The sequence below is a fragment of the Dermacentor albipictus genome, chromosome 2, assembly GCF_038994185.2.
Source record: "Dermacentor albipictus isolate Rhodes 1998 colony chromosome 2, USDA_Dalb.pri_finalv2, whole genome shotgun sequence".
Lineage (NCBI taxonomy): Eukaryota > Metazoa > Arthropoda > Arachnida > Ixodida > Ixodidae > Dermacentor > Dermacentor albipictus.
The window spans coordinates 131,246,219-131,272,647 of record NC_091822.1 but is presented as its reverse complement, the minus strand read 5'-3'; the positions used below and the strand labels follow the sequence as shown (position 1 = coordinate 131,272,647).

At 50.7% G+C, this 26,429-nt stretch overlaps 1 protein-coding gene across 9 annotated transcripts in view; it reads left to right on the top strand.

Moving 5' to 3' along the window:
* The window catches only part of LOC135912552 (sperm-specific sodium:proton exchanger-like), a 270,794-nt gene that overhangs the window by 238,682 nt on the left and 5,683 nt on the right, over nt 1-26,429 (top strand). For all 9 annotated transcript variants that reach the window (XM_070533980.1, XM_070533982.1, XM_065445019.1 and 6 more), the window contains 6 exons: nt 260-424; nt 12,485-12,610; nt 19,815-19,910; nt 20,837-21,016; nt 23,241-23,378; nt 25,023-25,220. In XM_070533980.1, the coding sequence (XP_070390081.1) occupies nt 260-424; nt 12,485-12,610; nt 19,815-19,910; nt 20,837-21,016; nt 23,241-23,378; nt 25,023-25,220 (903 nt within the window). The remainder of the gene's footprint in view (nt 1-259; nt 425-12,484; nt 12,611-19,814; nt 19,911-20,836; nt 21,017-23,240; nt 23,379-25,022; nt 25,221-26,429) is intronic.

Sequence of the window (26,429 nt, the reverse complement as noted above, 5' to 3'; positions counted from 1 at the left end):
TACAGAACAGAAAACGCATTTTTACATTCGCCAGTGTTTGAGGCGCTGCAGTGATTCGTTCGCAGACGCTTATACTCGTGTTGCTGGAGCGCGTTTAGCGCCAGTTTAACCGCAATCACGTCTCAAGCTCAAGTATAATTCAGAGTAAAAGATGTTACACTATCCCTTCTCGCCTAGCTCATTCCGTCCGTGGTAGCGTCCACCTATGCAAACCATCCGGCGGTCGCGAAAAAAACGGGTCAGTTTGCGGCGCACGCAGGTCCTTCGACAGGTGGTGGAAGTGCACAGCAAGTACCCGGGCGTGGCGGTGGCCTTCAAGAGCCGCCAGGCCTGTCAAAGCATCCTGAACGACGTGCGGCGACACATCGACGAGCTCCTCCACAACGGCGCCATGGACACTGCCGAGCACCGCAAGATGATCACGGCAAGGAGTTTTTTTTTTTTTCTTACATGCGAGCACAAGTTATGAGCTACGGCATGAAGCCGGTTACGACGTACATACTTCTGTGCTGGAAGCATACTTCAACATATGATTCGATACACCCGAACTCGACCATTGTGACGAACTTAAACGGAGTTTTGTAATGAGTTCGTTGTATATATACACGGATTTCTTATCTCCCCTCGAGATATGAATCAAGAAATTAATCTATTTATCGAAAGGTGCAAGTAGTAGAAAGTAATTTTTGCATCTGCTTTGAATATTTCTCAGTGCCACTAACAACGGCTTTCTCGATGCGTGAGGTTTTTATGAGGGAGCTACATTTTACGTGGCTATCGGCCAGCGAGTCTCGCGTGTCCAAAATGAGAATAATTCGCGGTATTCATGCTCGCAATATTGCGGTTCAATTGTATGTGTAGTGGTCGGCTGAACAAGTCCCTTCGTCCTTCCGTTCGCAACTATGTACATCATGCAGTATACTTTGACCGGCGCGTGCCAGTCGTGCTCGTGACGTCACAGTATAGCTCCCCACGGCGACTGCGTTGCAGGACCGTTGTGCCCGCATCCACAGCTGCAGCCGTAGACACAAACTCCTAGCTGACCTCGAACGCGTATCCCTCATAACGCGACGAGGGAAGAGAGAGAGAGCGATTCTTGTTTGGGAAGGAAGAAACGTGGGGTAAAGTGCAGCGCAGTAACTCTCTCAGATTAGGACACCTCAACCGCGCTGCACAGGGGCGAAGGGGTAGAAAAGAGTGGTGGAAGAAACAGGGAAGCAGCAGCAGCGGTCGAACTACCGTAGGTGTGGGGAGGGGGATCAGAGGCGGTCCGCTAGGGCGATGTCCTCGGCGAACACCAGAATCGCTCTGAAGAGGCGCTTCTGGCTTGAAATGCAGCCCGTGGGGTGCGGCAGATTGTCTACCGTTGCACAGGGAAGGTTGTGTGCACGGTAGACGTTTGCGAGGACCGCGAGCGCGTTCGATAAAGGCCAGGGAAGCAAAGATTACGCATTACTGGTTAAAAAGAATCCGCGCATATATCAGCTGTCGTCCGATGAGGTATGCGCAGGGTAACTTCAGTAATTCAATTTCAAAGGAAATCGGGGCTCCGAGCCGCGTTGCGTCGCATTTGCACTTGACGTGGACCTCGCCGTCGCACGCCGGCCCTCGCCGCACGAGAACCGCACACGGACGGGACGGCGAGCGCGCGTTCGTCCAGTGCGGCCGTGAGTGTGCGCGAACTACAACGGAACACCTCGTAACAGCTTCGTCGTAAAATTTGCACTCGCCAGTGCAGCGCGACATGGTCAGTGCTGGTGGTTGGCGAAGTTTCCTTCATCGTCGCATGACAAGGACGAAGACAGAGGTGGCTTGACGATGATGGCATCATGAAAAGGGCGAACGGACGAGAGCGTTGCGTGCGTCTGTGCGTACTAAACGCGCGCCACTGGTTATGGGAACGTTGCAAAGGCTTCAAGTATTAAACAAAGCGCGCGCGCGCACGCGCGTGTGTGTGTGTGTGTGTGTGTGTGTGTCTGTGTGTGTGTGTGTGTGTGTGTGTGTGTGTGTGTGTGTGTGTGTGTGTGTGTGTGTGTGTGTGTGTGTGAGAGAGAGAGAGAGAAAGAGAGAGCGCTATGCCGTCTTTTCAGGTGTAGTAAATATGGAAAAGACGTACCTTAAATGTGTGGCTTGGTATGTCTTAGTATGTGCCAAAATTGGCATGCTATGACGATAGTGTAGGACGAACACAAATGATAGGTCATGACATGAATTTCATGATATGCGTGTGATGTCGGTCATCAAACAGCCGCCTACGTCTTGGTGCTCTCATGGTCGTATCCTTAACATGGTATGCGCCGAAACTGGCATAGTATGACGAGAGTGTATGACGAAGTTAAATGTTAAGTATGGCGAGAATGTCACGACCTGTGTGTCATACAGGCCATGAAAGAGCCGCCTATGTTTTGATATGTACCAAAATTGGTATAGTATCACAACAGTGTATGGCGAGCATAAATGATAGGTCATGACCTGAGTGTCATGACCTGAGTGCCATGACTTCCGTGTCATGTAGGTCATGAAACAGCCGCCTATGTCTTGGTGCTCTCACATTCGCTTCGGTCACATGGTAGGACTCCCCACACTGGTTCGCATACCAGCGATACCCGTAGAGCGTGGGATATGCCGACTTGGTCTCTTCTTTTGTTGTTGTTTTCTTTTTGTTTTTGTAATTATTCTTCGATTCGGCGAATAAACCTGAACCGATTCAAATGAGTTCGAACCATTATTTTCTCGCCCTAGCGTTGAACTAGAACTGAACCGTTGCTAGTGAACGTGAACCGCAAGGAATACTGGAGCACTGAGAGAAACGAGAGACCTTCGCTAACAATCTATAAGGTTTTACAGCTGTTGCTTCGCTAGAGGCATCCCGATGATTGCTTTGTGTTCCCTCATAGTTTTAACCGATTTACTCTAGTACCATTCTCACCAGTGCTATGAGCAACCACTTACCTAGATGAGCCGGTGCTGGGAGGCGGAGGGTGCCATCCTTCGCCGATGGTTCAAGGTAGTCGAGGTTGATCGCGCGCGCAACTACCATGCCGTATGTTGTGGTCAGTAAAAGCACAAAAGGTATCCGCAGGCTTGTTATCTAGCCGCAGAGTAGCCGGAGCGAATATATTGTGCTGCTCAAGGTTTGAAGGTGTTTGCTTGGCGCCCAGATACATATCGAGTGCTTTTTCACTGGCATCAGGACTGGATCCCAAAGTTTCACACTCTTCTACTAGGTGCTTACCTTGGCGCATATTAGGAATAGACTATAAAATAATTGTTTTCACGAAAGCATTGATGGGCACAAGTTCAAAGATTGTCTGTGACAAGTGGCGCCAGGCTTGGCCATTTATTTTTAAGTGCCATAACATTGTTCCTGCAGTAACAGTTTAGATAGGCTCATTTGGGAAAAAAATTTCTACGGGCATTCCTATTGGGAATAAAATAGGTTTGCTTTTAAATGCGAAGGGTTTCTTGGTGGAACTTTGCCGCTTCGATAGTATCTATATATCTGTCTATCTAGCCGCCTACGTCTTGGTGCTTTCATGGTCATGTCCTTAACTTGGTATGCACTGAAATGGGCATAGTATGACAAGAGTGAATGCAAAACGTAAATGACAGGTCATTACATGAACGTCATGACACATGTGTCATGACGTTCGTGTAATGAAAAGTTATTTACGTTCGTCATGTACTTCTAGTAGTACGCCAATTTTGCTGCATACCAGGTTAACGAAACGGTCATCACAGCACCAAGACTAAGGTTGCCAGACAGACAGACAGACAGCCAGCCAGCCAGCCAGCCAGCCAGCCAGCCAGCCAGCCAGCCAGCCAGCCAGCCAGCCAGCCAGCCAGCCAGCCAGCCAGCCAGCCAGCCAGACAGACAGACAGACAGACAGACAGACAGACAGACAGACAGACAGACAGACAGACAGACAGACAGACAGACAGACAGACAGACAGACAGACAGACAGACAGACAGACAGACAGACAGACAGACAGACAGACAGACAGACAGACAGACAGACAGACAGACAGACAGACAGACAGACAGACAGACAGACAGACAGACAGACAGACAGACAGACAGACAGACAGACAGACAGACAGACAGACAGACAGACAGACAGACAGACAGACAGACAGACAGACAGACAGACAGACAGACAGACAGACAGACAGACAGACAGACAGACAGACAGACAGACAGACAGACAGACAGACAGACAGACAGACAGACAGACAGACAGACAGACAGACAGACAGACAGACAGACAGACAGACAGACAGACAGACAGACAGACAGACAGACAGACAGACAGACAGACAGACAGACAGACAGACAGACAGACAGACAGACAGACAGACAGACAGACAGACAGACAGACAGACAGACAGACAGACAGACAGACAGACAGACAGACAGACAGACAGACAGACAGACAGACAGACAGACAGACAGACAGACAGACAGACAGACAGACAGACAGACAGACAGACAGACAGACAGACAGACAGACAGACAGACAGACAGACAGACAGACAGACAGACAGACAGACAGACAGACAGACAGACAGACAGACAGACAGACAGACAGACAGACAGACAGACAGACAGACAGACAGACAGACAGACAGACAGACAGACAGACAGACAGACAGACAGACAGACAGACAGACAGACAGACAGACAGACAGACAGACAGACAGACAGACAGACAGACAGACAGACAGACAGACAGACAGACAGACAGACAGACAGACAGACAGACAGACAGACAGACAGACAGACAGACAGACAGACAGACAGACAGACAGACAGACAGACAGACAGACAGACAGACAGACAGACAGACAGACAGACAGACAGACAGACAGACAGACAGACAGACAGACAGACAGACAGACAGACAGACAGACAGACAGACAGACAGACAGACAGACAGACAGACAGACAGACAGACAGACAGACAGACAGACAGACAGACAGACAGACAGACAGACAGACAGACAGACAGACAGACAGACAGACAGACAGACAGACAGACAGACAGACAGACAGACAGACAGACAGACAGACAGACAGACAGACAGACAGACAGACAGACAGACAGACAGACAGACAGACAGACAGACAGACAGACAGACAGACAGACAGACAGACAGACAGACAGACAGACAGACAGACAGACAGACAGACAGACAGACAGACAGACAGACAGACAGACAGACAGACAGACAGACAGACAGACAGACAGACAGACAGACAGACAGACAGACAGACAGACAGACAGACAGACAGACAGACAGACAGACAGACAGACAGACAGACAGACAGACAGACAGACAGACAGACAGACAGACAGACAGACAGACAGACAGACAGACAGACAGACAGACAGACAGACAGACAGACAGACAGACAGACAGACAGACAGACAGACAGACAGACAGACAGACAGACAGACAGACAGACAGACAGACAGACAGGCTGGCTGGCTTGGCTTGGATATATATATATATGTATATATATAGTGTTCGTGTGTGTATGTGTGTGTGTGTGACACACAGCGCTGTACAGTCCTTTCAGCTGTAGTAAATATGGAAGAGACGGACCTTAAATGTGCGATAATTTTCGATGTCTTCAGAGCTAACTAAAAAAATATTCACCATAGAACTGTTTAACTGCTATCCGCTTTAAGACACACATGTTCAAATAGCTAAATTGAAGCCCAGCGGTAGTGAAATCACGTTTGCTTAACATATTTAAATATTAAAACTATTACCACTTGCGAGACATCTTGGCTCACAGTGTGCTACGAAATTCACCGGCATTCCGGCTGACAGAGAGAGAGAGAGAATCAACTTTTGTGCCGAGCCCTTAGTGACGGGTGGTGCGCGCTGGCACCAGATGGGGTGGAACCTTATTCTCAGGTCCCATATGTGTCCAGCAGTTCCTGGCCCCTAGCCGCCAGCGCGAGCTGGGTCGGTAGGTCGGGGCTGGACAACAAGGTCTCCCATCGCTCGGGGGGGTTGGGGCTGGGGAGGGTGGGGGGTAGGGATGGTGGGGGGTTCTTGAGCTTAGTGCACTCTGCAAGGATGTGTGCTAGAGTGCCTTTTGACCGTCTGCAAAAAGGGCATGAAGTGTCATGCTATGTTGGGAACATCTTATGCAAGAGCACTGGATTCGCTAGCGACCCCGCTTGCATGCGTCGCACGATCGTTTGCTGAATTCGGTTGAGTTGCGGATGCGGACGGGCAAGCCTACATCTGCCGCTTCTGTACATTTGCGTGATTTCTTTGTAGCTTGTCACGGGGTGCGGTAGCCCTGGCTCGTCCTCGGCCCGGATCGATAGTTCTCGGGCATAGTGGTCGGGGAGTGCGTTGCCTTCCACTTGCGAGTGAGCCGGGACCCACACGAGCTCAACGGCCCGCCCCGGTGATTTGCATTTGTTGAGGATCGCTAGTGCCACGGAAGAGATGTTCCCCTTGCGGTAGCTTGCGTAGGCGGTCTGGGAGTCTGTGACAACGGTCCTCACTCCCGGTTGTGCGAGTGCGAGGGCCACGGCCACTTCTTCTGCTTCGGCTGTATTCGTCGTCCGTATCGACGCGCCTGTGACAAGTTTATCGATGGTGGTGACGACCGCCGTTGCTCTGGTTCCGTGCTTGGGAAGTGAGGCGTCCGCGTAGAGGACCTCGGGGTCCTCTTCCAGCTGTCGAGCCAGTGCCTTGGCCCGCGCAGAGCGTCTCTCGTTGTTCCTCCCCGGCTGCATGTTCCGGGGGAGGGGCTTGGTCTTAATAATGTCTCTCCACGTTGTGGGGAGCGGCTCCGTTGTCGGTAGCTGTTCAATTTGCCATCCTATCTTGCGTAGGACGGCCCGACCGTGCTCTGTCCGGCTCAGCCTTACCCTCTGGTGGGATAGGTGTGCTTCCACCAGCTCTTCCACCGTGTTGTGGGCACCCATTTCCAGCAGCTTCTGCGTTGACGAGTAGACTGGGATGCCCATGGCGAGTTTTACTGCTTTCCTTATCGTCGTGTTCAGCGTTTCGCGGTTCACCTTCGCAAGCTGGAGGTACGGGGCGGAGTACGTTACGCGTGACACGACGAATGCCTGCACCAGGCGCAGTGCGTCTTCTTCTTTGATTCCTCTGTTCCGGTTGGTGACTCTCCGGATCATGCTGAGGACTTGCTCGGATGTGGTCTTGATTTTGTTGACGGCTGCGTGCGCCTTGCCGTCGCAGCGCAACAGCAGGCCCAGTATCCGGATCTGCTGCGTTGGTTTGATCTCTGTGCCGTCGATGGTGATGATTATGTTTGGCGGCGGCTCTTTCTTTGGTCTTCCGGGCTGTACCATGAGCAGCTCCGATTTCTGTGGAGCGCAGCTCAGGCCACAGGTCCTGGCATATTCGTGGACGGTCGTTGCCGCTCTCTGCAGGGCTTCCTCCGCCCAGGCATCGGAACCCGCGCGGTTCGTCCACACCGTTATATCGTCGGCATAGAACGCGTGGTCCACGCCCTCGATCTGATTGAGTAGTTCGGGCAGGGGCAGGAGTGCTAGGTTGAAAAGCAGAGGCGACAAGACAGACCCCTGTGGGGTACCCCTGTCTCCGAGCTCCACAGGCTCTGACCGTTCATTTCCTATCCGGATAGTTGCTGCTCTATTGGTTAGGAAATCTTTGATATAACCGTAGGTCTTGCGGCCACACCCCGTCTTGCGCAGGTTCTCGAGCACGCTGGCGTGGGACACGTTGTCGAAGGCCCCTTTGAGGTCCAAAGCCAGTATACCCCGGGGCGCGTGCCTCGTTGCTTTTTTAATCACCAATTCGTGTAATTGGATCAAGACGTCTTGGGTGCTCAGGTGCTGGCGGAATCCATACATGGTCGCCGGCATCTGATTTGTCTCGTCCAGGTGTGCTTGAAGTCTTCTGAGAACCATGCGTTCCATGACCTTGCCCACACAGGACGTGAGCGAGATGGGGCGCATGTTCTCGATGGTCAGAGGTTTGCCGGGTTTAGGTATGAACCGTACCTCGGCCTCTTTCCATTCCGAGGGCAACTTCGAGCTTTCCCAGGTTCTGTTGATGTGACCCAGGAGCCCACGTGCCGCCGCATCACTCATGTTATTGAGCAGCTTGTATGTAATGGCGTCCGTTCCTGGTGCGCTCGCCTTATTACTCTCGTCTATGGCTGTTAATAACTCCGTGATGGTGAACGGTTCATCCAATGCCGGATTTTCCGGTCCCCCGTACTCCTCCGGTATCGGAAATCGCCCTCTCTCCGTCTTGAGGTAGATCGCCTTGAGGTCTTCAATGAGCCTTTGGCCGTTGCCATCGTAAGCGTTCAGAACTTTGGTGAGGTTGCGGTTGGTTGCGGTCTTGCTGCTCAACGGGTCGATCAGGTGTCTGAGCAGGCACCAGGTCTTGCGCGCCGACAGCTTTCCCTGCAGCCCGTCGCACGTACTCATCCAGTTCTCTCGGCACAGCTTGGTTGCGTATTCAGCGATCTGTTTGTTGAGGAGCGCGATGCGTTTGACGAGCTTCTTGTTTCGTCGTTGACGCTTCCAACTTCGCGTGAGCGAGTGCCGCGCCTTCCACATGTGTGATAGTTTGGCGTCGACGAAGGGCGTCTGCATCGTTGTCACAACTTCTTGAGTAAATCTGTCGAGCGCGATCTTTTGTTCTCGCGCCCATTCTGCGTACGTTTGATGTCTGCCCTCCTCCGCGTTTTCTCCGGAGGTCTCGTTTTCTTCGTCCGTGTGCTTGCGCATTCGGTCCCAGTCGGTGATCCGGGCTTTGCCGAGGGCTGCCCGGTACCTTGGTCCCTTGATCGTTACACTTATGATACTGTGGTCGGAGCCCAGGTCTACGTCTTCGTTCCGCCAGGCCACTTCTAGGGAGCCCGCCATCCACGACAGGTCCGGGGTGGTGTCCCTGTTGACGCTGTTTCCCTTTCGGGTGGCGACGCCCGGTTCATTAAGGAGCGCCATTTCTTGGTCCTCCATTGCCTTTGCTAGAGCCTTGCCTCGTTTAGATTGGTACTTGTAACCCCATGTAGTGTGAGGGGCGTTGAAGTCGCCTAGGACCAGGAGCGGCCTGTTCCCCGCCAACCTCTTCGCCTGGCTCACTGTTGTTTCAAAGTCGTACTGCCTTTGTGACGGCCTGCAGTATGCGCTCATCACAAACAGGTTTCCGGCACTGCCAATAGTCCTTGTGTGAACCTCGACCAGCGTGTGTTCGCAGCCCTTTTGCGCGGTGAGGTGCTGGGTGGCTGCTATGTTGGTGCGCACCATTAACGCCGTCCCGCCTTCCGTCGGATCCGTGTACGTGATGTAACCCGGGAGTCTGGGTCTGCCGTGTGTCTCTTGTAACGCGATAATATCCGGTTTCTGGTCGAGCCCATCTAAGTGAAGTTGTAACTCGGCTTCCTTGGTGCGGATGCCCCTGCAATTCCATTGGTAAATGATCGTTGTTTCCCCCCCGCGGATTTGCTTTTTACTGTTCGGCGTCTGCGCCATCTTCCTTTGACGTTTTGATGCGACCGCGCCTGTACGCGATCGATTCCTTGACTTTATTGGCGCGTTCTTTCCTTAGTGCTGCGAACTTGTTCTTCACGGTTATCGTCGCTGTCTTCGCCGCCAGTCGTTCGTGCTTGACTGACAGGATCTTTATTTGACCCTCGAAGACCTCTAACCTGGCAATCATATTGTCGAGATTCTCGTTAATTTGATTGATGGCTGCGAGTATCGCTGCCAGTTTGCCCTCTTGCGGTGGTTGCTGTTTGCCCTCTTGCGGTGGTTGCTGTTGTTGATTTGACGTCTGCGGTGCCGCTGCTGCCGTCTTGCAGTCAGCTGTTGTTTCAGCGTCCATCGCTTCTTGAACATTCAATGCTTGGTGCATGGGCTGCGCCTCTCCTCTCCGCTCTTGGCGCGGCGAGAGGGGGTCCCTCCGCGGCACCTTGCGTTTCTCGTTGGCGTCCTCGGGCGCCAGGCTCGTTTTGGTTATTTTAGTCGCTGAGCTGCCGCTAGCTAGCGCGTCTATTTTACTCATGAGTGCTCTGATCTGCACATTCTGTTCCTGAATCTGGGCGTTTTGCCTTTCGATTAGTCTTTTAAGTTCTGTACATTCGCCGCACTCTTGGCGTGTTGCGGCGTTTTGGCTAGAGGGGGCACGTGGGGTAGGGTTGAGGGGTGGGAACTCTCTGTCGTCCCCTAGAGCGACGGAAGACCTGTTGGTCCAGCCCACCTTTTTCTCGGCGAGTATCCCTCGTTGGTTGGACTCGACCCGGGTTCTTGATCTGGTCCGGGACCTCGAACGGGATCCCCGGCGTCTTCCGCTCGAGCTACGACTGCCTCCTTTCCCCATCGTCTCCCAGCGGCGGCAGTCCTTGGAGCCAGCCGATGGCGCCTGGTCGGCCCTGTTCGGGCCATCCCGGGAACGGGATCTCGATCGTTGGCGGCTTTGGTGGCTGCCCTTGCGGGCCGGCGTTCTCGAACGGCTCCGCGAAGAGGTGCTGCGTTGGGCACGGCCTGCAGGACCTCTATCTTCTTGGCTACTGTCGTCGATGGCCCGGCGCCGTTCCCAGCGCCGGCGCCGCACCACGTACGGCGTCTTGAATTTTGCCTTACAGGCCCGGTCGGCGGTGAGATGCTTGCCGCCGCACAGGCCGCACTTGGGCACACACGCGTGCTCTTTGTCCGGGTTGGCGATGCCGCAACCCCGGCAGATGCGATTTTGGGGATTGGGGCACACGTCCATTCGGTGTCCGACGCGGCCACACTGGTAGCAGACGTCGATCTGCTTGCGGTGCAGTGAACATTCAACGAGCAGGTTCCCGTAACGCACGTAATTGGGAACCTTGGGTCCCTCGAAGGCGATCACCACGGATCTGGTCTTGCCAATTCGTTTCGCCTGCAACGCCGTCGGGTTGTGCTTGTGCACCACCAGGTCTTGAATTTCTTGGGCGGTGTCCTCTAGCGGGATGCCTCGTATCACTCCTTTAACTGTTCCGTGAGGCGCCGATTCGTAAGTGCTCACCTCGTGGGCCCTTCCTCGAATGTCGATGCGTTTCACCATGGCGTACTTGTCGGCGTGCTCCCTCTTCGAGGTACTCACGACGATTATGTTCTGTTGATGGTTTGGACAAATAATATCTTCTCTTGCTGCAATTGCATCGACTTGGGCCGCCCCAGTAATGGCTCGGCTGATTTCGACCCGGGCCACATCGCTCACTTGAAGCCCGCCGCGTGGCCGCATTACAATCTTCACGTCTTCGCGCGGGAGGTCCGGCATTCTCGCGCCCTTGAGCAGCTTGCCCTTGTTTACTCGCTTCATCCTGTGACGAAGGCTCTTGTCGGTGGTGCCATCGATGTCATCGCCACGTCTGTTGCTGACGTCAACTGTGGCTTCGGCGCCATTTTGGCTTGCGTGGCTCCTTTGCTTCAACTTCTCGCCGGCGGTTTTCCACCCCTCGGCTCTCGTGAGCTGATCCGGCGAAATTTCTTCGCCATCGACCTCAATTCTCATAGCGGTCGACATATTGGGTCACTGTCCGCTTGTCAAATTAGCGATTGCTCGGTAATTGGCTGCGGCTCGATGCGGCCTGAGAGTAGGCCTACCGCTTCCCTCGGCCGAAGCCGAGGCCGGTGGGCGCTCTTCGTGGGTCACAAAATCGGTTCTAATTGCCGAATAAATGGACGCCTACCTCGGAATTGGGTATCCCGGTGGTCCACGTAGGTTCATACAACCGATCGATGCACTTTCATGAAGATCCGAGTGGAATAATCGGCGCAATTAGTGAAAATTCAGAGAGCTGCCGTGGAACACGTTCATTCAGGAACGCAATGGCTCATACCCTCCCGGCTGACAGTTTCCCCAAAATCTTGCGACAAATAGTTCAGATGACCTTAATTGCGATGCCGATGCATTTTTTGGCGGATTTTGGAGGCGTACATTAATTGTGTGTCTGCTAAGACACAATATCTGCTAAACTGGCAAAAGTTGACTGCTACTCGGTCTGTATTTTTTATTTGGAGCATGCGCCTTTGAGCGTGTAACTAAAAGTTAATTAGGGCCGTTTCATTATGCAAAAAAAGAAGTGAGGCGTGCAAACAGGACACAAGAGTATAGAAGTGGACAACACGAACGCAGTGAAGTGGACAACACGAACGCCGTGTTGTCCACTTCTATACTCTTGTGTCCAGTCTGCACGCCTCACTTCTTTTTTGCATAATGAATCCTTACCAACTAGCTCAGCTTTCTGTCGTTCTAAGGGACGTTTTTTTTTCACTTTTATTTGTCCACCTAGACAGTGCGATTCGTCGCGCTATATTAACGTCCGCCTCTTCGGGCAATTCACCTCAACAGGCCGAATTGCGCGATGGGCTCCAGTCGATCCTAAAGGAATCGTTAAAAATAAAATAAAGGGGAAAAGTACACTTGGCAGCGCGACGATGCATGCGCAATGACGCGATGGAGCGCAACGCGTGCATGCAGGCCGCCGAGGAAGCGATGCAACAGGTGATGTCCGCGCCTTACAGCTTTCCCAGCAGCTACAAGCCCATCTCCGTGCTACGCGCCGTGCCGTGGATGGGCACCGACCAGCTCAGGGAGTTCCTAGCGGTACGTATCGTCTGCTTTCTCCGAGACCCGTGTGCAGTAGCGTCGAGAATGCATCGAAGTAAGTGCAAAAGACGGTAAACGGTCTCTCTGTATACGGTCTTGAGCAGTGGTCATGAGGTAAAGGTTCTACGCATCTTGGGGCAAGGGAATTACCTCCTCGCCGAATAGCGCCCTGTGAACTTGGACTTGGCCCAGTGACTTTGTGACTAATCCAGGGTAGTTGCTGATGCCACGAGACCGGCGGCCAATCACAGCGAAGGCCGCGCGCCTCTTTGCGCCAACACCGTATGCATATAGCGGTCCCGAGGTCACCTGGAGGCAGCCATTGGTATGTCGGGTCCTAGAGCCCCTTCACCACGTGTACGCTGCTAAGGCGTCAGCATTCTTAGGAGATTTCACGGACTCTCCGAGGCTATCTATCTATCTGTGTCTATGTTTGCATCTATGCTTGCATGGTCGAACGGCTAGGGTATCGGGCTGCTGTGCTGTGCTAATGAGACCAACCATCCGACCAACTTTACTCACCTAGTAGAAGTTAAATATACCTGGTAGCGAAGCTTACATAGAAGCCCGTACTTTCAAAATATACTTTCTTTGGAGGCCGACGAAAGCTCTAGGTGTGGAGTGCTGGTTCTATCGTCGGACACCAAGCCCGTTGGCCTGCGCAGTCGCACGAGAACAACTAAAGTAAGCAATCATCTGGCGGTCTTAACTCACTACTTTTGACTGAACAGGCTGAGGAACGATGAGGGTACCCGCGTCACCAAAATCCGACAAACGTCGACAAGCAAAACAGCACAACGTGTGAGGGGGGCGTATTCTAACAAGTGAACTTTACGAGCACGCCTTCCTGTACATTTCAAGAGCTGCATTGCTTTGCAAGCGATAGCGGCCTCAACTCTTAGGATGGGCGCTATAGAAAGGTATTTACTGACAACGATAAAATAACGTCTTTTTTTTACTCGTCACGCATATATGAATTTAACTGTGTCTCGCTCAAATAGAAAGCGCTTTTCTTTTTCCCAATGTTTGCTCCCTCCAAACATAGCCGCGCTTCAATCGCTGCTCTCATAACCACACTTGTTGGTGTCGGTGGCAATTTTTTATGCGAAGCATCTTACGAGAGCTCAACCCAGCTCCTCAGGCGCGGCGGTATCGCCTTCAATGACCTTTGACCCCATGCCATACCACGCGACACCGTGACGTCACGACAGAGGAGAAACGGGGCTCCAACTCGCGCCGTCGCTCGCGGCGGTATATAAGCAGCTGCGCTTGTTTCTAGGTGGCTTTGGCTCACCTCTTGCAAGATGGGCTGGGTGGGAATCGAACCAGGGTCTCCGGAGTGTGAGACGGAGACGCTACCACTGAGCCACGAGTACGATGCTTCAAAGCGGTACAAAAGCACCTCTAGTGAATGCGGTGTTGCCTTAGAAACGAGCTGTTTCTAAGGCTCAGGCGTGCGTCGCTTGCTCAGGCGCACATTTCGTTGCCGCGCCGAACGCTGCGTTGCTCGACGCTCACCGCGTCCAATGCGGGGCGCGTAGTCGCTGTACCGTAGCCCATTGTCTTACACCCCTTGGCGTGTCGACGGGAACGCTGTCGCGTTCCACTCTTGAAGGCGAAGCAGAGTAATGCATGAGTTGTTTCTTCGTCTAGCCGAACCAAATATAGCCAAGCAACAGCAGTTCACCAGGCTAAACAGTGGTTCAACAACTAAAATAAAGGCTAGTATGCTTCGCATCCTGGGCTTAACCTTAGCTAAGCCACAGCAATTTTTTCTGTACAGCGCTTTTCGCCCGAAGCTTCGCGACCTATTGGGATTGACCTTGCTCAATATAAGGCAATATGTATACATATGTGCCGCTCTTAAACGGACCTCTTTCCCGCCGACATGGGTCACTGTAGATGGGAACTGGGTAAGTGCCGCTCTTCAGTGAAGTTCTTTGACACCGACTTGAAGCACTGGGCATGTGCCATTCTATCTGTGCTGGTATTCAGTGAGCCTAGTTGATGCCAGCTTGCATCAGTGGGTAAGTGCCAGTAGGCGTGTGCCGCCCTACAATGACGAAAGAAAGGTCCTTTAATTTTTTTCGGTGGTGGGCGGAATCGAACCCACACTGTGCGGGTTCCTCAAGGAAAGCAACCAGACACTTTAGAAGGCGGCGCCACAAATACACTGGGTACGTGACGCATTTTCAATGATCGTCTCTCACGCCAGCAATCTAGCGAGCTTCGCCACGAATGCACTGGGTGTGTGCCGCTCTTCAACGAACCTCTGGTCAACTTGGGTCAATGCGTATGCGACACTGGGTATATGCGGCAAGCGAGGGTCCAATTCTCAGCGTTTGCGCGCATCGGAGCTCCACACTTCTCGTCTCGGAGGCCACGCCCGGACTTCTCGGCGGGGCCACAAGGTGGTACAGCGTCTTTTGAAAGAAGCACTAGAGAGGAGCCCGGCAGCCGCATGACGCGTTTCTCAGCGTTTGCACGCACCGGCGCGCCATGCATTTCGGAGACCGCGCGCAGGCTTCGCGGCGGCGCCGCTGGATGGCACCGGGTGTTCCTAGGGAAGAAACGGGAAGAAATCCGTAGGCGGGCTCGGTGGCTGCGCCACAACGCTGTCGCATGACATGCTGGTTTTCACCATGCAGATGATCACCGCCGTTGTCTGCGACCTGCTGCTGCCTCCATTGCAGATGGCTTGCATCGTGGCACCAACGGAGCATGCGCCATCGCTATGCCGATGCCCCAACCAGATTGACGTCTCACCTACCTTGGTTTCGCTGAAGGAACCTAGATCCCCACTCGGATACTGGATGTTCCAGTCAGCGTGGGATCACGCATCGAAAGAGACGCTATCAAGTCCGTCAACTATAAAGGAGCAGCAACCATCGCAACCGCCTTGTGGGCTCGGTGGCTGCACCACAACGCTGTCGCATGACATGCTGGTTTTCACCATGCATTTCAGTAAGAAATGTGGTGCAGCTCCCGAGCCCTCAGTGCTGCTTCGCAATGCTTGGCGAATGTATGCGTGCCATTCAGCCATTGCTGTTGCTGTCAGGCGATGTCGAAACCAATCCGGGGCTTAGTATAAATGACGTTTTCGCTGAGTTGCGGAAGCAGACAATTGGGCGAAGCACACTAATCGCTGAGGCACAAGGCCTAAATAATCAACTTTTGTGCACCGATGCAACACTAACGGATTTAAATAAGCGAATGATGGAACTGGAGCAACACTACCAGGCACTGGTCCCCCTGCGAAGCGAATTAGAAGCTGTGTACGCTACCACCTCTGAAACTGGTCGCCTGGCATCTAGCCTAGAGAGCCGCATAGAAGATGCTGACAGCCGTTCACGTAGAAACAGCTTAATATTGTATGGCATTCCTGACTCCAACCCTCCTGAAGCTTTTGCGCCATCAGAAAAACTATTTGTTGATAACATTCGTGAGGACATGTACGTAAGCCTCGATCCGAAAGAAATTGAGCGTGCACACCGGCTGGGACGCTGTTCACCTGGCCGTAACCGCGCCATCATTGTCAAGTTCGCATTCTATAAAACAAAAAAATTGGTCTTGTCTAATGGTCGCAAGCTAAAGGGGAGTAACTGCAGTACTGGCGAGACCTTTTCACCCGCTGTTCGAAATGCCCGCAAACACCTTGTTGCTTTCGGCAAAATCATGGCAACACCTTTCAAACTACGTACGTTTCAAGACACTTGTCATAGGATCCAAACACTACGAATATGACGAGCCATCTAATACCGTAAAGGAGATTCAATAGCAATCAAAGTGCAATAGAGGTTCGCTTAACCCTCGCCACATAACCACAACGAATAACCTTTCTTTATCTGTTATTTTCACTAGCGCCCGTAGTGCGCTAGTGAAGATATATCAAGTCTCGTTTCTTCATCCGGCAGTAGTTTTATTATTTTAACAGAAACGTGGCTAACATTGGAGATCAGTGACAATGAGATATTATTCGACTTGTCAAGCTTCGAAAATCATCGCTGTGACCACCAAGGAATGCGAGAAAGGGGTTCTCATAGCATTCAGCAAGCAATTGCCGTGTACACCAATCGCGCCTCCTACTGCCCTTGAGATAGCCTGGCCACTTCTCCGCTCTTTCCCACAGGCTGTCCTGCTGGGTGTGTGTTACTGACCCCCTGTTAATAGCCCTGATTTCCCTGGAAAATTAAACGGCATTTTATGCCAGGTTACTGCCGCACATCCTAACGCTCATATTCTTTTATTCGGTGACTTTAACTTTCCTGGTATTGACTGGCGTGACCTACCTTCAGCAGCAACTAATGCTGAGGCGATTACTAGAATGCGATTATTATTATTATTATTATTATTATTATTATTATTATTATTATTATTATTATTATTATTATTATTATTATTATTATTATTATTATTATTATTATGCGATTAAATAATGCGATTATTAGAAGAAGAAAAGATGGATGGGGGGGGGGGCAATTCGCGGCAAAACCTCAGCTCATCTACGTCGGTGTGACGTCATGGATCTCAGATTATTTCTTTTTTCGTATGTGCACCCTCCGTAGCGCACTACAAGTTCTCTGAACTTGCTAAGTTCGGTCTATTGGCTCATTCAAGTACAACGTTGCCTACTTTAAGAGATTAAAAATTTAGGCCCGAGCAGACGTCGTCAGAGTCCATGACCTCACGGCCAGGCATGGTGCAGGACCTTCAAGGTGGCGTCGCCACCTGTTTTCCGTTGTCGTGTCTCTGATGGCTTTCCGGGCCTCATCTCACAGTATATTTTAGAACGCAGCTCTTAGCGGCCTGTTCCTGCGTTCAACGACGGCGTGCCTTGGCGTCGAGCGCAGCGGGAGATGAAAGAAGAGAGCGCAAGAAGGAAAGTGGAGGAGGAGGAGGCTATAGTCAAAGCACGAGGCGGAAAGTGGAGGAGGGGCGGAGTTGAAACGGCCTGTTGAGGTCAGTAAGCGGTACCAGCATGTGTGACGGGGATCACTGCTCCAGCAAGGGGCGATGACGAGCGGCTAGGAGTAAGGCTCGATGTGACGCTTCCTTTGGCGTTGTCGCCGCTTGCATTGGTAGCGCGATTTCCCCGCGACGAAGGGCTGCTCTCGCCGTTGGTGGAACGAAAGCGTGAGAAGAAAAGCGTAGTGCCGCGCAAGACGTGCTGTGCAGAGGCGATGGCCACGAGATGGCGCCAGAGTAGTAGCGCGCGTCGTCTGTTTGGAACCAAAGCGCTGCACGAGCGGTGGTCTGTCTGCGGCGGCTGTTGTGAATTGCGCCCACGCGTCGCCCACGCTCTGCCTCTCGCGATATCCCGATTAGCGAGGCAGCCGCTCCACACTTCGCTTCGTTTGCAATGGGCCGCACGAGACAGATTGTCCGTGCCAGCCACGCTACTCACAGCTTTCTGTTCCCTAATGAAAACCGTTTACCGATGTAATCATAATACAAAATATTGACACTCGAAATGAAAACACGTATAGAGAAGAACGGCACCACGAGCGGCGCTGCTGCGCCTAGCTGCGCCTAGAGTCACTGGAAAAAAAAAATTTTCAGTGACTCTAGCTGCGCCTAGAATTACTGTATATGCTACCGTAGGTAGCATATACAGTGCTACCTGCGGTAGCACATACAGTAACTCTAGCTGCGCCTTTAGCTGCGCCTAAAGTCCCTTGAAGGGGCTTTAGCTGCGCCGGCGTGAGAGCGCCGCATGCGGGGCAAAATTCAACTAGCGGGTGTACGCCTCTCCCATCTCGTTCGCACCACCTTGATTGCCTCTTGCACTGCGCGTGTTTGGGCACGTTTCGTACGGCTCGCGGTGTGTGCCTACGTGTGTTTGCGTGGACGTGTGATTTGAAGGACGATGTACAGGCTTCTATTTGCCTTTAAGAAGATCGGTACGCTTCACGATTATTTTTATGGCTGCAATGCAGCGAAAGGGCAGTGTCTGCTTTGCCATGTAAGTGACGCTGAGCAGGTAATTGGAAACGACATCGTATGTGCCACCGGAAAAATCGTCGGCATATACGATGCGTGTTAGCTAAAGTCATTTTTGCAGTTTCCCACAAGATGCTTGCTACAAATCAGTGATGTCTCTGATGGCGACAACGGACTTCCATCGACACTGTGCGTAAATAAACAGAATATATCGCCGCATAGCACAAGTACGACATGCGCACACAAGTTTAACTAAGTCCCGTACAATATAGAACATAGGCAGCAATGTAAATAGCTTGGCCATTCTTTAACAGTGCTCAAGATACGTAAGTACAAAGTATTAATAATCATTTCTGCTTCAGCAATGCCGGCGTGACCAAGACGTGGGCGTGTATCGTCCAGTAACTCGACCGATCGGTGCAGTGGTGGTGCAGAAATGAACTCCGGTCATATTCAGTGCATCGTGCACATATTCAATGTCTCGGCACGCGTGAACTTCGGCCACTGCTAGCGCATGCAACAGAAGTGGTTTCCATTTTTGGGCAGCGCACACACAAACGAAACACGAGAAAGACAGGACAAGCGCAGGTTGAACAACTGAAAGTTTTTATGTGAATAAAAGGATTATATACTGAGTAATCATGAAATTCATGTGGGTTACATATCAAAATCGTCATACAGGAGCGATCAATGAACGAGCTCGCTTCGTTTGCCAATTGTTTACATTGTTCGGCGCACCGCAGTAATCCGTGTCTCTCGTCTGCTTCTTTCGTACCATTTTCTTGTGAATCGGCAGAATTTCACTGGTGGCATCAACCCTTTCGTGTTAACATTGCTGTCGTGACAGTTAATAACGCAATAATACTTTTCGGTCATACGAAGAGGCGCCGTTGCAAACAAGAGACGTTTCGCGCGCAGCGCGGACTGAACGCGGGCGTGAAGGGAAGCCGTGAAAAGAAGCAGCGGCGGAAACCTACACCCGTTGGAGGTGAAATCCTTCCGCCAGGGGAGAAACGAGCGCTGGCGTCTAGGATGAAACTTCGCGTGCGGACGTCTATAGAGTTGCGCTCAAATTTCGCGTTATGGAGTATTGTAATCGTCGGTGTAGGGGTGTGGGGGTGTCGGTGTGTGTGTGTGTGGGGGGGGGGGGGTATTTTTGGGGTGCAACGTGGAAGCCAGCTGCAGAGTTTTTAGAAGAGGTCGCTACCACTGATCTGGTCGCTCTTACACACTTTATATAGGCCGTTGTGCTTTTTCCCAGATGACCATCAGACCCGTGTCCTACGATCCCGGTGCGGAGATCATACACGAGAACGAGGACACTTCCATCGTCGTAGCGACCTCCGGTATTGTGAAGGTCTGTACGCATTCACGCGCAAGCACCACCTCCTCGCACTGACGGTTGCCTATCATGCTGTTACTATTCCCAGACAGCGGGTAATTTCAGCGTGAACGGAAAGCTGCATTTGTGAATCTGCCTTGGAGGCTGCGACGTTATTGTTTATCATCATCATCATCATCATCATCTACTTAATGTAGAAAAGCAGAAAACAGGCGTGTCACTGTAGTGTAGTAACCAGAAGAATCCAACGTTCAGCTAAATTAAACTGGAAGAATACAATTTAATGCAACCACAAAAAGAACCGCAAGTCCAAATTGCTAGCCGAGCGAACTACAACTAAGTCAAACAATACATATAAGAGACGGCAGAAGCGTGTCGTACACTGAAGTCGCGTAGTAGTGCTTTTGAAGTAGGCGTAACGGCATGGTGACTCAACTTCCGTGCTGAGCGGCCGCCAGGTGGCGCTGCCGTTCTTGCCGGAGCGAAGAACACGCACCTATAAAACGAGACATAAGCAGGAAGAAGAAGCACGTGCTTGCTGCAGTAAAGCTAAGGAAACGACGGAGTATCTTTTATTAGAATGTGAAGACATCTGCCCAGCGGTGGATTTTGACACAACTGACCTCCTTGAAGCCGTTAGGATCAGCGAGGTAAACGTGTCCGCAATAGAGATTAGTAAGAGGTGACTGGAAGATTGGTGGAAGTAGGGAAACGACAAAGAACGGAGACGTAGTAAAGCAAAGTTCATAATAGGGGGTCAGAAAATTTGGTTGTGGGAGTTCATCGTGTTCTTTTTTTTTTCTTTTTTAACCTACGTAGGACATTAGACAGTATAATAGCAGGAGCTTGGTGGCGCAACCCACCGCCCCGTTCCAAAGGGGACGCTCATAACATCCATCCATCCATTCATCCAAGTTTCGCCTCGGGGTGTTTTGGCGCAGGTGTCCGGCGAGGTGACGGAGAACGTGGACGGCGCGCTGCCCAACACGGCCTCGTTCCTGTACTTCTACAGTGATGGATACTTCGAAGATTACATCCTGGCGCCCGAGATCATCGGCACGCTGAGCATCGTCTCGGACGAGCCCTGCGTCACCACGGTCACCGCCGAGACCGCCGTGAATGTAAGGAGCATATATATATATATATATATATATATATATATATATATATATATATATATATATATATATATATATATATATATATATATATATATATATATATATATATATATATATATATATATATATATATATATATATATATATGTATATATACATATATATATATATATATATGTATATATATATATATATATATATATATATATATATATATATATATATATATATATATATATATATATATATATATATATAAGTTCTTAACGGTTGTCTGTGGACGATAGCACAATTCCAGTTCATGAGGGTGGTCTGCTCGAAGCGGTGGACACTATGCTTGCACGAAAACTTTCATTGAGTAATCGATCAATTAACAAAAATTCACTAATTATGTTTTAAACTAATTACCTTATGGCCTGTATTGCAATTTACAAATCCTGTCCGTGGAGTTCGCAAGGCGGATTCACTTGGAACGAATTCTGAGGATGACATCAGATCCGAGATAATTCCCGAACTTTGCAGACAAATGCATTGGCGTTCCAGTTGCTTTTGTGCTTGAATGCATAAAACGACGTTTTATTTAGAAAGTAACTGGGACGCCAATGCATTTCTCCGCAATATTAAGGAATTCAACATCAGTCCACTACAACAATGAGTGAGTCGGCGAGCGAAAGACCTGAGAACTGTTCGGATCTATAACGGAAGCAGGAGCAGCTCTCGCTTTTATTCTTCTTTCCTTTTTTTCTAATCTCGCAACTGCTAAACGCACATTCGTGGAACTTTTGTGCTTGAATGCATAAAACGGCGTTTTGTTAAAAAAGTAACTGGAACGCCAATGCATTTCTCCGCAAAGTTCAGGAATTAATATCTCGAAACTAGTCTCATCCCTAGAATTCGTTCCAAGTGAATCCGCCTTGCGAACTCCACGGCTAGGATTTGTAAGTTGCAATATGGGCCATAAGATAATTAGTTCAAAACTTAATTAGTAAAATTTTGTAGATCAGTCGATTATGCATTTTAACTTTTTGTGCTAATATATGTCCGCCTGTTCGAATAGACCAGCTCATGAGCTATAATTTTGTTGTCTGCCACAGGCAATTTAAAAAAATGGCTGTGGCTTAGGTAAGGTTAAGCCCAGGATGCGAAGCATACTAGCCTTTATTTTAGTTGTTGAACCACTGTTTAGCCTGGTGAACTGCTGTTGCTTGGCTATATTTGGTTCGGCTAGACGAAGAAACAACTCATGCATTACTGCTTCGCCTTCAAGAGTGGAACGCGACAGCGTTCCCGTCGACCCGCCAAGGGGTGTAAGACAATGGGCTACAGGGCAGCGACTACGCGCCCCGCATTGGACGCGGTGAGCGTCGAGCAAAGCAGCGTTCGGCGCGGCAACGAAATGTGCGCCTGAGCAAGAGACGCACGCCTTAGAAACAGCGCGTTTCTAAGGCAACACCGCATTCACTAGAGGCGCTTTTGTACCGCTTTGAAGCGTTGTACTCGTGGCTCAGTGGTAGCGTCTCCGTCCCACACTCCGGAGACCCTGGTTCGATTCCCACCCAGCCCGTCTTGCAAGAGTTGAGCCAAAGCCACTTCTCCTCTGTCGTGACGTCACGGTGTCACGTGATTTCATGGTCACCGCCGCGCCTGAGGAGCTGGGTTGAGCCCTCGTAATATGCTTCGCATAAAAAAAATGAAAGTGTTCGCTTAAACACCCGATATATGGTTCGCGGTCCTCGAACCGCGAAGCACCCGGCTGACTTCATGGTTTACAAAACACAGAACAAAGGCTTGTCATTTGTGTTTTATGGCCTTGGTTCTAGCTCCCGTTTTTCAGCTTTTGTTTAATTTGTTTATTAAAGGACCCTGATTAAGCTCCGGACGTACTAGCTTTCAAGCCCGTAAATGTGCACGCGACTACCAATTCCTCTGTAACGCTATTTCCGTCATCTTTTAAGTCCATATGGCAATGACGCATCCACTCGTTTCTACAGCTTTCTCTGTAAGTGTGAGATATTTCCACTCGTTTTTTGTTTGTCTTCCTGACTGCACAGCTATATTGCTGCGTAACATATAGTGAAGCACAGACACTCTAAGATTATCACGCCTCTTCCTCCCAGCATGCTACAATCCTCTGTTTTTCCTATACCTGCAAAGCACCTGACTTCTACTGTACGCATCACTTAACTCGAGAACCGGGGATGCTCAAGTGTGTACGCGCTCGCAGGCATACCTGATCCCCAAGGAACGACTGCTGGAGGCGCTGGAAGTGTTCACCGCATGGCCCAGCTTCCGCTACCAGCTATGGTACTTCATCTGCTCCACGCTGAGCACGCCTCTGCTGCAGTCACAGCCGCAGTACCAGGTGCATCATTCTCTCTATATGCGTTTACACCCAAATCATGCAGTAATATGCGGTACGCACAATTGGCGACAACGCAACAAGTGCCTGAAAACCAGAACCTGAGGGAACTTAGAGCTGAGATTCTGAAGAAGTGACGTCGGTTGAACAAAACACAATGTCTTGCTTCATCGTTCAGCAGAACACAGGCATCAGCTCGTTATGTATACCTCGTTTCACAATGATGTAACAGCGGAGAAAAAGGTACAGCAACGGTGTGAGCCAATCAGGAGCTCGGTCGTACAAAATGCACCTGTCCCCACGCCGCACTCTCCGACGCGTCGCTGTGTCGTGTTGTCAGTCTCCAGCTCCGTAAATATAAAGCATGTGGGGTAGGCTGTGAGATACCTAAACGGACCATCTTATAGTACTTCATGCACAGCTCAACGTGAGTCAGATCTTATAGAGGGCTGGATCTTCTGCACTTCACTCTCATTGGAATATTGCCGTAGTGTCCTGGAATAGAAGCCGCGACCTCATGGTCAGTAGTAGAATTCTTCAACGGTCGAGACAAAACATCTTTCGCTCTAGATCCACTTATGTGGAAGTGCGTAAGAAAGACAGGAACAAAATACACATGGTGCCGCGTACAATAACAGTGCCAGGAGGCCGACTTCTATACTTTAATCCTATTAGGTGCGTGATGTGAATTCTTTCAGCGTGATCTTGAAGTCTAGCTGCCACGATCCGTATTACAAATGACTGATGCTGATCATAGCCTTATCAGACTGATACTCAACGTTGTCCTAGCGGAAAACGACAAAGACTACGTGCTAGACGGTATACACGATAGACATGAAAGATGGTTGGACGTATATAGCGCTTGTCCATTCGTTCCCTTTCACTCATCCTCTATTTTTATATTTATACTTATATTTAGACTCAACCGGAACACTATAGCCCTGCGCTAAACTCTGACAGTCTCCTGTCGTTGTAAATGAACCAAAACCGAACAGCATTCTTGGTCGACCTGTGGCTTCATTATTTCTCACTGGAGCAGGGACTAGCCACTAATGGGGGTGTTTTCAACTGCATCTTTGCCTATTTCTACCAAGCTCTGCCTTAATTTCCTTAAGCCTGAAAAAAAACCCAACTGCAATGAAATTTCACTCTGGCTAAATTGGTTATAGATGAGTAGTGTGTGCTATTGAAGCAGTCGTTGCAAATCTGCAAGGCTGGTAATTGTATAATTTTTTTATTAGCAGCCTTTAAACAGCACCTAAAGCAGACGACGGGTGCTCCTGGTGGCTAGAAGATATGACTTCAGTTCTATCAAATCGCTTCCGAGATGTTGTATCGCACCACGGGCAAGTATGATCGCCGCGTAATCTCGGTGGTCATGCTGAAGACACGTATGCGTCACTTACGGCGAGCGGTGATGGCAGCGCTTTTCTTTTTTTTTTCAATTTCGGTTTTGAAATTGTCTATGCTTGCGAGCTTTTTAGTGAGGCATCCACTCGAATTTTAAGCGGACAATCTTACACGGGGGCTGTTCCATATATCTGCACTATCTGAAACTATTCTTTGCACGAGCTCCAAAACGTCGCAGTTGGCCTTTAAAGCCGCAGAACATGCGCAGAACACGTTCTGTGTTCCTCTCCTGCGCAGACGTGGCCCACGGAAAAAGTCAACAACCGTCTGGAGCGGATGCAGATGCCGGACCTGATGAACGCCAAGCACTTCCAGGTGGGCGCAGACATCGAGGACCTGCTGCTCATCCAAGGTCGCATCATGGACGCCACCACAGAGGAGGAGTACCTGGCGCCCATGTACATCCCGCGCACAGTCACCAAGATCATCTTCCCGGTACGCACGACATACACCAACCTGGTTGCTCTCTTGTCTTGCTTGATAAACGTTGCTACAGTCTCTTACACGCAGTCACACGGGGCACTTTCGGTCGCGGTCAAGCACGATCTGGATCGAAAGTGCCCCGTGTGACTAGATTACATTTGTGTGGAGCGCCATGCTCCAGTGGGGTATTGGTGCAGAATCCCGAGAAAAACCTTGCCTGAACCTCGAGATGCATAATTTTAGGGCATTATGAACGTCCTCAAGGATTTATTTTTGTTGCTGTTGTTTTAATTCAATTGGCGTTGTTCGTCTACTTTAGGTACTTTGAGTCCGTCCGTCCGTCTGTCTGTCTGTCTGTCTGTCTGTCTGTCTGTCTGTCTGTCTGTCTGTCTGTCTGTCTGTCTGTCTGTAAACAGACAACCATCCATTCATCCGTCCACTACGCCGACCCAACGCAATGAGTTGTATACTAGTTTGGGCCATCCTATCGTCATCACGTCGCTACAATCATGTTGTCATTCAATATTGATCACATCGCCGTTGTCATGCCATCGTGGTCATTTCGTAGTCATCGTATAGATGTCGTGATGCTATCGTGGCCGTCCCATCGTCGTTATTCCAGCTTCGTCATCCGATTCTCGTCGTACCGTCGCTGCCACGATGTCGTCGTCACGCCATCGTCGTCACGTGATCGACGTCATAGAGTCGCCACGCTTTCGTCATTTCGGACTGGTCATCCCATTATCATCATGCCGTCGTCGTCATATTACCCCGCCGTACGCACGGTCGTCATTCTTTTATGCGAAGCATATTACTAGAGCTCAACCCAGCTCCTCAGGCGCGGCGGTGTCGCCTTCAAGGCTGACCACGTGACACCGTGACGTCACGACAGAGGAGAAACGGGGCTCCAACTCGCGCCGTCGCTCGCGGCGTCGCGGCGGTATATTGGCGGCGAGGAGTTACGGAGTCGCCCTCTATCGGAAGCGCCTCGCTGCCGTAGTATGAGGGATCACGTGGCGCGCTCCTCATAGGTTTTGCTGTCAGCGCTCACTGAAAACACCACGCGCGAGCTCTCCCGGACATTTCTGTAAGTACTTTCGAAACGAGAGAAGTTTCTTACTGTCTAAATAATAATCTTGGGCAAGCTGAAAGCACACAATCGTTTACAGCCGCTATCTCTTTACCGAATACGCACAGTGAACGCCACTGCGCGCGGTCGCC